This window comes from Phasianus colchicus, chromosome 10, assembly GCF_987193195.1.
Source record: "Phasianus colchicus chromosome 10, bPhaCol1.hap1.1, whole genome shotgun sequence".
Lineage (NCBI taxonomy): Eukaryota > Metazoa > Chordata > Aves > Galliformes > Phasianidae > Phasianus > Phasianus colchicus.
The window spans coordinates 11241124-11253433 of NC_143445.1; the positions used below are offsets into that span (position 1 = coordinate 11241124).

At 39.0% G+C, this 12310-nt stretch overlaps 1 protein-coding gene across 5 annotated transcripts in view; it reads right to left on the reverse strand.

Moving 5' to 3' along the window:
• The window catches only part of XRN1 (5'-3' exoribonuclease 1), a 40665-nt gene extending 28417 nt beyond the window's left edge, over positions 1–12248 (reverse strand). For 4 of the 5 annotated variants that reach the window (XR_016469628.1, XR_016469629.1, XM_031596290.2 and 1 more), the window contains exons 1-15: positions 12037–12248; positions 9526–9758; positions 8341–8438; positions 7882–7991; positions 7687–7797; positions 7406–7488; positions 5652–5739; positions 5389–5557; positions 4603–4670; positions 3488–3622; positions 2542–2608; positions 2030–2135; positions 1571–1660; positions 1260–1416; positions 807–926 (exon numbers count right to left, since the gene is read on the reverse strand). Coding sequence is in view for 3 of the 5 variants with exons in the window: in XM_031596290.2 (XP_031452150.2) it covers positions 807–926; positions 1260–1416; positions 1571–1660; positions 2030–2135; positions 2542–2608; positions 3488–3622; positions 4603–4670; positions 5389–5557; positions 5652–5739; positions 7406–7488; positions 7687–7797; positions 7882–7991; positions 8341–8438; positions 9526–9758; positions 12037–12111 (1710 nt within the window). In the remaining 2 variants the exon portion in view is untranslated. Of the gene's footprint in view, positions 1–806; positions 927–1259; positions 1417–1570; positions 1661–2029; positions 2136–2541; positions 2609–3487; positions 3623–4602; positions 4671–5388; positions 5558–5651; positions 5740–7405; positions 7489–7686; positions 7798–7881; positions 7992–8340; positions 8439–9525; positions 9759–12036 lie in introns of those variants that run through there. The other variant, XM_031596291.2, reaches the window with a different exon arrangement.
• Between the last annotated feature and the right edge of the window lie 62 nt (positions 12249–12310).

The window sequence follows — 12310 nt, forward strand, 5'->3', positions numbered from 1 at the left end:
AATACTAGAAAGGCCGTAGAGGTTATCAAAAATTTTTGCAGAGTACTGCTGGAAAAGGTTCAAATCCCTCAAGTAACAAGTTGGTTCTGTCAACTTATCACTGTACACTATGAAAACGCAAGGCACACACTGAACTACAAAAATTGAAAGGCATGTACCACCACTGGCATAGATAGCTGATCTGCACTTTTACTTCCACCCACTTACTTTGATTTACTCAAATTTAGTCTGACAACATATATGATAATAATTCATGTGTAAAAACAAGATACATGATACTGTTACCCTACATGTAGATGGAAATTATTATTTTATTGCTGTCCTTTCAACATTCTACTGCTCAATTTGTACTTAAAGTCTATTACATACTGCTTGTTGCTGGTGCTCAGGTAAAGAGATCTTTTGAAAACAAACTGGCTTTTTTTGTGTGGGTTTTTTGTTTTTTTTTTGTTTGTTTGTTTTGGTTTTTTTTGCTTCTGTGTGTGTCTTGCTTTTATTTTACTCATAGGCACCTTAAATTTTGTACATATTTGGCTACAGAAATATTTCCCAAAAAACTCTGAAACTCAGTGTCTGAATACTTCAACAAAATACAAGACCAAGCAACAAAAAAGCCCGCACAATTCTTACATAGGACATTCACCACTTGTAACTTCACCTAGCTTTCACCACTAGGAAGCAGACTGTTTATCCAAGGTCTTAACAGTCACTAAGCTTCCATTTAATTGTATTTCTTTTAAACTCCCCATAATTAATCTATAGATTGATTCATTACAAAGCTCTCAGCAGACACTGAAATAGTTTACCTCATCAATAAATGGGATCAATACCACAGCTTCCCATTCTTGCTGTTTTCCATTCAGGTCAGTTTTAAAGTCCAGTGGATAATATTCTATAATAGGAGAATCTTGACTAACCATCAAATGCTAGGAAAATATAACAGAATAATAAAAAAAATGTAAGAGACAATTCAACACTAATTGTAGGAAGAAACAGAAGAAATGTGGCATGAAAACAACTCCATGCTGAATAGCAATTAACTTTTACCATTTAACTGTTCTACTTAAGCCACCCAGCAAGTTTAAAAATTTTTTTACTAGTTTTAAAGCGTGTTATAAATAATAAGAAGTATTTATTTTATATTTAGAGGTAATTTATAAGTAACAGTATAAGTAAAAATATCAAGAAGATTTACAAGAAAATAAAGCAGACAAAAATCAGCAAACAACAGATAAATGCAACTTAGTTCTAAATGATACCTGGTAGCATCTAGGTAACAGATCTTTGCTAGCTGCTGGTAGTACTGCAAGAAGCTGCTCAAATGGCATGAAAGGTTTTCCCAGTTCAAACTGGATTTTGAGTTCACTGATGTTGCGAATATCTGAGAGATAAGGTGCATAATGATAAGGATAATACCTGTAGGAATAAAAATCTTACATTACTCAAGGTAATTACAGTACAACAATATTCATAGATGAGAAATACACAGAATCCTATTAAATGGTTCCAGCATTTAAGGTGAAATATTGTTCCACCCTTAAACGGTCTCTCATTTGACAATTTTTCTTACCAACTCCAAGACTGAACTCCATGGTAATAATAATGCAAAATCCATTGTATTGCCTGGACGTAACATTCAGCTTGGTCAGCCAAGAAATCACTTAAAAGAAAAAGATAAATATACGTTTTTCTTATTTTTACTTGCACAGAAATAAGTACATAGCTCTTTCTACATAAGAACGATGACAGAGTATTTGGGTAACCTACTAAGCACAGTCTTCTAAATTCATTTAATACTACTGATTTTTTGTTTATCTCTAGTATTCAGATACTCATTACAGAAAACATGATTTCTAGCTCTTCCAGCAACAGCGAGAAGCATCACCGCTACCAGATGCTGCCATGTATTTCCTGCTTTCAGTACAGATTAATATTCTGTCCTGTATTACATACAAGCAAAAAAACCACCTGTCTTTGGCATTAAAAAAAAAAAACACCAAACAAACAGAAAGAAAAAGCATATACTTACTCAGAAACTACTTCTATACCCATTTTAGTCATGTAGTAAGTTCTCTTATATTGCCTAAACTCTGTTTCAAACAGATCATCATCTTCTGGTTCATCTTCCAAAACAGCTGAAAAAGAAACCACGAGGAAAATATGGATTAACATTCCATAACCTCTCTACTAGAATAAGGTTAAGAAATTCAGTTTTGATTTGATGGCATAACTTTATTCCTCAATTCACACTTACATGTACTTATTCCTTACTTACACAGAAAGTAACACAGTAATAAAAAAAAACAGTGCCTGGATTAGAACAGGCACTTTTTTTCTTTAAAAGATAGGCATCCAATTTTGTATCCCAATTATAAAAACTAAGAACATAAGGCACTTCCAATTCTCAATAGCTGAGTATGTAACTTTGTCATTTAAATTCAGGTCATTTCTGACATGAAATTCTTTCAAATCTTCTAAATCTATACACAGATTAACAAGTTTCTGTTGTGGGTGCAAAATGAAAAAATAGCAAGCACTTACTTTTAGAGGTGACAACTTCATCTTCATTTTTTTCTAAAGCAGCCAAACAGAGAGAATTTTCCTGAGCCTAGTAAATTAATATTTGACATGCTGTAAAAATACAGGATAATATGCACATTCCTCACTCATAATCATAAAATCTGCAACTCAAAATTCTAAAATTATTATGCATTAATATACATGTAATATGTACAGAAACACTATATCTTCTTCCTGAGTAAATTGCCTAGGGAATGTCATTTTACCTTCAGTCTTAGACAAAGGAGTCGTCTCAAATAAAATCTGAACTACCTTTAAGAAAAAGTATCTGAATGCTTGTTTTCCAGAACACGAGTATTTCTAAAACATACCTGCACAAGCATGCAATCAAAATTTTCATCAGCAAACCTTAATGCTATTCAAATGAGGACAGAAGCCAAACATCCACTTCATTCTCACAGTATACACACTTCACTGCATACAGCACTCTGAAGAGCATTCAATAAAAAGACTCATCAAGTTGGCTCTCCTCCCCAGTACTTGAGATATGCATGCTCCTGACTACCAATGCCATTCAAAGGATCAATCAAAGTGGCTAGCTAATCCTGTACAGCAAGTACAGGATTAAAACTTCTGCAGCAAGTAAGAAAACAAACCAAAATAAAGCATTTCTTATTAAGGGAATAGTTAACATTTTGTTCTTACGAATCACAAACAGCACTGAAAAAAGAGTAATGATACACTGTGACAATCTAAACTTGAAGGAATTTGCTACTGCTACTGCTATGCTTAGCTGAAGGCCTATACTGAAGGATAGCCAAAAAGGCTCAAAAGAGAGATTTATACTATTTAATGTATCTAAGATCTAAATTACTATACCTGGCAAACTATTCATTTGCAAAAAAAAAAACCCAAAAACAAAACACCAACATTCTTATTTCCAAAACAGTGCATGTAAAACACTAACCTTGCGTTTCTTCTGTTTATTGTTTCTGGCTTCTTCTGCTGCAATACCAGCTGCCTCATTGAGGTATTTATTGCCTACTTTACTTTCAAACCATTTTAGGTCTACAAAGACTTCACTGAAGTGCTCACGATCAAACTGCGCAGAAAGAGTAATGTTTAGGAATACTGAAAGGATGAATAATGCAGACTGCTAAATTAACAATTCCTTTTAGTAGGTGTATTATATTATTCACAAACATTTTGCTCTAGATCTATAATCAAACCAACAGATTAACATTAAAAATCTTCCTTCTTGGCAACATGTAACAAGACCCAAACCATATAGTCTTTTCTAGCTATACGTTACAAAAAGAGTTAAATAACTTCCAAACTTACCAATCAAATCCACAAGTACTAGAGGCATATGGGAGCTACATAATACAGCCCGTACACACCCAACCCTTTAATAGTTTAACCTGAAAATCCGAAGACAGGGCTGAAGCAAGAACAACAGATGAACTGCCTCCTTCAAAGTTCTTTGGAAGGCTAGGATATTTCCCTTTCCAAAAGGCCCTACACCTTTTCTTGTCACTAGATGGATTAATGCAGAGGCACTTACTAGGACTGCCTCCCGAATGCCATTTATCTCACGAAGAACACTGACGCCTGCCTCAGAGATAGTAATACTTCACTGCTCTTTTGCAATGATATTCATTTAAGAAGTGCAAAAAATTTCATTCTCTAAGATATTCAGACATACCTTACCTTACAAAAAATTAGAGTTAAAAGTTCTGACCAGCAAAGGAGGAACAAATATTACTGCCTACAGCACACTTTGCTCAGTACTATCACTCATTCATCAATAACTCAGGATGGTGATTCTACTGGTGAGTCCTCATTTGACTTGCAGGGCTAAAACACACTCGCTAAAGCATCAAATTGCTCAAGCTTTCTCCCTATTAAGATATGGTAAGATCAGATAGCAACTGATTGGATCCCATATCAAACTTAATGGTCCTGCCTGTAAAACAGTTACTCCGCAATTCATTAAAACTACATGGCGTATTTTAGGACATCATATGGAGCTCATATGTAACAGCCAATATCATTCCATGAAGCACAATTATAAATACTTACATCTGACAATCTCGTGAGATATTTCTCAAAGCGCTTTAAATTCAGATGCCCATTTTCATTTATGTAACCTATTGGGAAAATAGGGTATGTTTTGTAAATTAACAAGTTGAAAATTATCTCTTAAATGTCTCACAGATAATGAAACACAATCTTGCTGGCTGTCTAAAAAAATGGTAACAATGCTGAACATTCCAATTTTGCCAAGTAAGTCAATAAATACATATGTTACTCCAAGAGTAATACCTTCTACTTATTTATTTGGCAACTACAACAGATACAAAAAGCATAATAACAATGGCCTCACTGTGCTCACATCCACTGTTGGACCTTCACATACAATCAGGAAGCGCCAATGAATGTCAATGGGTGGAATTAATGTAATGGAATATTGGCAGGAAGATTCAATCTCTACTATCATACCACCAACATTCACTTCTGATACCAGGGGCCAACATAATGAAATAAGAGGCATTACTTTCAGAACAGCTCTCATATTAATGCAGGAGTGTTAATGTTCCTACTTTCCGTGACATTCCTTCCAAAACTCTTTAAGTTTTAACAAATAAACAACACTGTCTACATGCAGGATTCTGCAGTCCTTTAAGGACTCTCTTTAGACAAATCCAAGAGTGTAATCACATCATTTTATTGCATATGTTGTTATTATTATTAATCTACAAGTTATCTGGTTTAATCTTACCCTTAGCCTGCTCTACAGCTCTCCCTGTTCAGTCTTTAAAACCCAATCAACACCTCCCCTGCTCCCCCGAAAAATGAACTTCTTACCTCCCAGTTCTGGCAAGATAGCCATGTATGTTCTGTAGAGTAGTGGCAGTGCATCATGATTAATGTGCAAATGAGGTAGATGAGGGATAAAATCATTGCCTACAAGGAAACCCATTAAGATCCAATCATCTATTATCTTTTCAATATCGTAGTCAAAGGAAATCTTGTCCTAAAAAGATAAGAGTAACGTTTTTTTATTATGAAGTTTTCACACAAATACTTTATTCCTCCCCCCACACAATAACAGCTCTGTTAGAACTTACTTTTACTGGTGAAAATTCATAATCAATATATTCTCTCATCAGTGACAAGTGCAGTAAATGAAATGTGGTTTCCTCTGGTGCACACGCTCTGTAAATTATTCAAAACATTGTCAGTTATTTATAAGCACACTTTCAACATGAATATTTAATAAATCCAAGGTTGCCTAAAAACAAGTAAAATGAAGATTGCATCTATTTTAAGATGAATCTGTTTTGACTACAAAATTTTGCTGTAGAATCTTCTTAACAGCACGTGTGATGGCACGACATGGCAAATGGTTAGTTTACAGAAAGCTGGGCAGCCTTTTGGAGCTCCATCTTGCACTGAATGTCTCATAAGCAAGTCACTCTCCAAAGAAAGGGACAGTCTAAAGTATTCCTAAGGCACTGTATTATAGTACTATTCTGAGCATATACGGAATATAGACCCATGTCCAAACTGGCTGAGCTATGTATATACTTGTTTGAAATGCTACTTTAATGAAAGAATATACTCAACCTGAAAAGATGCTCCAAATGCATTATCTATTCATGCTTTTAACACACAGTACTACTATACTCTTAGACTATTTCACCTCTCATATATGTCGCTTTGTTGTGAAGCAAAGAATTTCTCTTAAGAAACTGCTGTTAGATATCAATTTGTATGTGTTCTTAGTATTTCCACAAAAAAACCTGACTGTATCAACAGTAGGCAATTCCCATAATTTTCAGAAGTGAATTTCTGTAATGTGTGATACTACCCAGACATTGCGGAAAGGCTGAACTTAGAGGAAACACCTGAGGAAAAAATGCCACCTGGGAAATCCTGCCTTTTCATTTCATTTCATTTAACTAGTCCATCAAAAGGTCGTCACACTTTATGTTCTTTTATTAAAAACAGGAGCAGAGGCCATTTTTCTTTAATAAGAATTTAATAAGGTCTTTTAAAACACCACAGTGCTACATGCCACCACCATCAGTAGAACAAGGCAGACTTGGCCAGTATTAGTGACGAGACTATAGAAGACTATGAAGCAAATACTTCTGATGTTTATCACACTGACCTTGGTAATAACAACACACAAGCACTGCTTTGGCTATTGCATAAATCTAAACAACTGTGTGACTTAAATGTGTGTTACTCAAAAGCCTTTTTGTAACAAAGAATATTTCTGGCTTCCCTACCTACCCCTTCACCCTCCAAATACCTTCCTAAGGTACATCACAGAAGGAACCTACCCACAGAAACAGTTACAAAAAAATATCTTCTATTACTTCAGAATAAGTCCATGTCCATGCACAGAACCAGGTGTTTTGTTTCAGAATTATCTGATGACAGCACACAAGTTAGTTCAAATGGCAAAATCCAGAGAAAGAGCTAATGATCAGCTACTTCAAACAAGTTGATTTCAGCAATTATTCCAGGCACTTACCTCACAAAACCTAAGAGATACAGAGCCTTTTAAAAGTACTTGTAAGAAGTATGGCAACAATATCATATAGCCCGAGTTGCCCAATTCAGAATATGAAGCAAAACACACAACACACCAAAGGCCTAAGGATTTCTTCACCAGCTGCCCCAACTGCATATGTTTGCTCATGGAAACAAATTTAATCACAAAAATTGGATTTCTCAAAAATTAACATATATTCTAATAAAATAACTTCATTAACTTAATATACAATTATCAAGGAACTGTTCTAGTTATTCACTATTTTTTGGATTTCATTTTGTCATATATAAATTAAGAGTAAAGTTAAAAACAGTTCACCTTTGAGATTTTTTACCACCAAATCTGACTTCTTCTCTTAAGAGCGCAAAGTGTGCCTCATGAGTTGTTAATCCCAGCATTATCTATTGCAAAGAGATATTAGAAAAGTCTTACTTCATTTTTTTAAAACTTTTACACAAGATTTTTCTGTTTTATTACAAACGCAAAATTTTGCAGGAAGACAAAGTTACAGACTTATTGAACAGCATTTTAGAATACTGCACGCTTACAAGACAAAGAGAACACACTCAGAAATCCCCTGTTGTTTTAATTGCACGTACCAAGTCAGCATCTAAGCCATAGAGACAGTGCCTTGTATTTGGATCGTGATGAGGCTTTGCTTTTTCTGATCTGATGAATTCCATAATTTTATGCTCTCCTTCTCCTGGTGTCTGCAAGGAAAAGAAAAAAATTGTTGAAATTTCACTTAAAATGATTTCTTTTTTTCCAATAAAACCTTAATAAAAAGCAGTAACCTCATGGCCTGATAAGTAGACTGTTATTCCCTGCCAGGATTTGTCTGTGGAAATTTTCATATTGACGAAATATTTAAGATGTTCATGCAGTCTGGCCATGAATTCGGTTCCTGAAAGCAGAAACCCAAGTTAAACACAAAGCTTTTCACTGGTCACTGAAAACCACATTTACTTATATGAAGTATTAATGAGAAGAAAAACAAAAAATATTCTGCAACAGAACAAGGGTAGAATTTTTTTTCAGTAAGTTTCACTTTTCCCATAACACCTTAAACATTCTTCTAAAATGAGACAATAGTCCAAAAATCTGAGAAGTTACCCAAACTTCCCCAAATTAAAAACAAACAAAAAAAAACAACAAAAAGCCCTGCCTATAGACAGGAAAACAGTTTCAAAATATGATTAAGAAAAATCACAAATCTAACCATTTAATTTAAAATAATTAGCAAATTATCTTACCCGGTGTAATACAGTTGGAGTCAAACCTGGCTTCTGTAGGAAGAATTTCTCCCTTTTCTAATGCCTTTTTTATTTTGTCCTCTGCCTCTTTTGCTGATCTAAAATGAAATGGGTTGGAAAGAAGGGGTAAAGAAGGAAATATCTTACTGTAATATTCTTGTGACACAACACATAGTTGAGAGAAATTTAACTCCTATACAGATCTCAAATTTGAATCTGATAACAGAAAGACTTGTTAAAAATAGCTTTTTCTCCAGTAATGATCATAATCTGTCATTTTTCAGATCCAGTTAATACTTCAGTTATCACGAAATAACTGAGTGGCTCATCATAAGAAAAATAAATTAACACTGAGACAATGGAAACTATTGGGATTTAAATGTATGAAAATGCTACTCCAAAACAATGAGGAGCATCTAACTTGTAGCTGAGCAAAGCAGCAAGTCTGGAATACATCAGGGCTGTAGGTAGGTGGTGTGAACAAAACTTAGCACCACTAATGGAGAAACTAACAAAACAAACCCTGACTCAACAACAACAACAACAACAAAATACTCTTTTTCTACTGTCCTGTCCTTTCCCTCTATTCTTTTCTGTCTCATATCACTTACCATGCCTGTACTGTCTCACCACTGGATCTCCTTCCTCAGCCTCCAAGCAGCTTCTATGTCTCCCAAATTATTGAATACAAACTTGCTAATACTGTAAAACCCACCTGCAGCTGTATATATGAGTTAACTTGCTAACAAGTATCAGTGGAAACTACAGTTTCATTAATTCCCAAACTTATCCTCCTCTATGATTTTTACGGAAGATTCCGCTGTAGTTACCAAAAAGGTCTATCTAGAGACACAGCACACAGCAAAGAATCTTACATATTCCTAAGCCATAGAAAATATCCTCAAGAGCTGTATTGCATTTATTTCACTGAAAATTTATTCTGAAACTAATCCCTATCCTTCTCCAAGCAAGCTCCACATGTGCAGAGAAACATCTGAGTAACACGCAAACTTGAGTTATTTGGAATCCTAATCTTAGTAGCAGCTACCTTCATTTACCTAAAAATTAAAGCCACTGTCAAAGGCATGCCTACTTACAATGTATTTTATTTGTCATAACATATTTTTAAGTATTTTAAAGAAATAATTATTATCCTAAAGACAGAGCAGGAGCAAACATTCTCACCTAAACCGTCTGCCACGTTGCTGATTCATTTTTGCTCTTGGGGCTACACCATCAACTGCCATGAAGAAAACCTTCCTTGGTTTAATAATGCGAAACAGTACTTCTAAGTAGTGAAAAATGTCAGCAAAAATCTTATCTTCTGAAATTCTGAAGTGAACATCATCATCATTTGGATGTGAACAATGGTGTATAATGCCATTCATGTCCAAGTATAAGTTGTCAAATTCTGGAATCTAAAAAAGCCACAGTTAGTACTCATTTGGTGATGGATGAACCACTGCAATCACTTCAAAACGGTATGGCTAAGGTAAAGTCCGGAAATGAACTGAGACAGAAGATTTCCCTGGAACCTACTGAACACCAGTGTGCTACACATATACACACAAAAAAGAAACTAACTAAGCAGCATAGTTTTGATATGTTTTTTTAAAAAAATGACATATTTTACATGAAAATTGCCTTTTATTATTATTTTGAGCAGCTTTTTCTTCAATAGCATACAGAAGCAAAAATGATGGCACTTGGATAGGTGGTCTACACTGGGCAAAAGAAAAGGAAACAAAAAAAAAAACCCAACCCAAAACAGAAAGCTTTCCTCCATCCCTCTCGGTCAAGGTCACTGAAGAAAACACTTAGAAAATGAGCAGTGGGGCACTCCGCATAGAGGAACACCGGGGATCACTGCCAGCCTAACCAGTCTATCCAGGCTGCAGGGAGCCTGAGTAAGGTATGTGACTGACAGAAAGTCACCATCATAGCAACCATCTTTTACCTAAGAGGAAACACAGCACTTCTACTATTTTTATAAAGCAAAGCGAACACCACCCTACTTTTCAGATTGCTTCTGAAGGTTCAAAAAGGACCACACCAAGCACCAAGCAAACTGCTGTTAGCACTTACCAACTTTCTTTGTGTTGTGATAGCAAATTTCCACAACAACCACAAATTTTGTTTTGTTCTTATTTTGTCAAAAAACAGAAGGACCAGCTCAGTCATTAACAAGCTCATGGAGCTGATATGAACTCCAATCAGCAGAAATAAACGTTTCAGTATTAAAACCCCAAGCATTAATTGCAGTCCACTCCTGATTCTGTCCCCCAACTTGTCTAGAGTTCTTCTGAACCCAATCAAGAGATGTTAAACTGCACATAAACTCTCTTTTCCAAATCCTACAACACGGACCAAAGGTCAGTGCTTCAGAACAGAAACGCTTGCCAGATTATGTGATAAAGCAGATGGTCTCAGTGCTTCAATAACGTTTCCTGGTGCTTCAGGATGAGACAGAGTGGCACTGCCTACAAAAAAGAACTCAAGGGGAGTCAGACTTGGATATTTCAAGGTTCCTATTGAAATGATGAATTCTTATATACGCAGACACACAATGATGATAACACAGTTTATTCAATGCTCTATTTATAATCTGTAATAAACAGGACATCAGATCTACGCTGGCAAAAAATGCCACCTGATGCATCTCGGCCACAGCAGGAAATAGCTGAAAGCAAACTTCCCAAGCCCTGGAAAAGCTGAGTGAGCAGTTATCAGCCAGAGGGGCTGCGTTCTGCTGCCCTGCCGCTATTTCACACCACAGCACAGGGCTTCTAAACCGGAAGACGACAGGCACACGAGTATATTTGAAGCAACTTAAAATCCATACGTGGCTGCTAGCACGTATCAGGTTGTATATTCAAGTGGTCCGGGGAAAAAAAGGAAGAACGCGGATCCGTTTTAACGTTCTAGGTCACAAGCGGCAGCCCAGGCAGCTCCCCTCCCCATAAGCAGCAGGTACACCACACACGAGAAAGTAACACACGCAGAAACACCGGCTACGCGGTGACAGCGGCCGTCCCAAGCCGCACTTTCTGTTTCTCTTCCGAGGCACGAGCCGCAGGTCGCAGCCCGCCGCCCCCGGCCCCCACGGCTCTCCTCGCGCCGAGAGCCGCCGCCGCCCCGCCGCGCGACTCCCGGCCGTCCCACCGCAAACGCGGAGCTCGGAGCTGCGGCGGCCCTTCGGGAAGAGCCAAGCGCCCGCTCCGGAGCCGCGCGTACCTTAACACAGCAGCTACTGGGACACCGGGAGCCTGCGAGTAGCGGGCGCGGAGGCGTTTCTCTCAGAAGGGTCTGCCCGCCCGCCCCCGGCTTTCGGCACTGCCGCTAACGGCGTTCCCTTCGGCGCGGCCCCGCAGCCCGGCAACAAAAGGCTGAGGCGGCGGGCCGCTCCGACCGCCGTGCCGGCACAGCGGGACGAGCGCGGGTACCGCGTCACCGCCGCCGGTCGCGGGCTCCGGGACTCCCACGGCCGGGGGGGACGGGCACCCGACTTTCAGGGGGCTCCGAACTGCCGCCCGCCCGCCCTCCCCGCGCCGCCAGGCTGCAGACGGAGCCTCCCGCCCCGCGCCCGCCCGCTCCCGGCCGGCCGGCTCCGGCCCTCTCCCCCACGGGGCCCCCTCCGCGGCGGGAAGGAGCGGCGGCGGGCCCCGGGCGGGCGGCGAAGCCCCGCTCCCGGCTCACCTGATGCTCCTTCAGCACCTGGCTGAGGCAGGGGTACCGCTCCGAGATCCACCGGTAGAACTTGGGGACCCCCATGGCCGCCTCTCCCCGCCGCCCCGTCGGACCCAAACAAGCCCGGGCCCCGCTCCGCCCTCCTTCCGGCGCACCGTGCTGACAGCCGCCCGCGCCATAGAGCGCCCCGCGCCGACCAGCGAGAGGGACGGGCGGAGCGGCGGGCGGAGAGGCACGCGCTGCAGCGCCCCCCGCCGGGCGCCCGGCGCAACCCGCCCGCAGC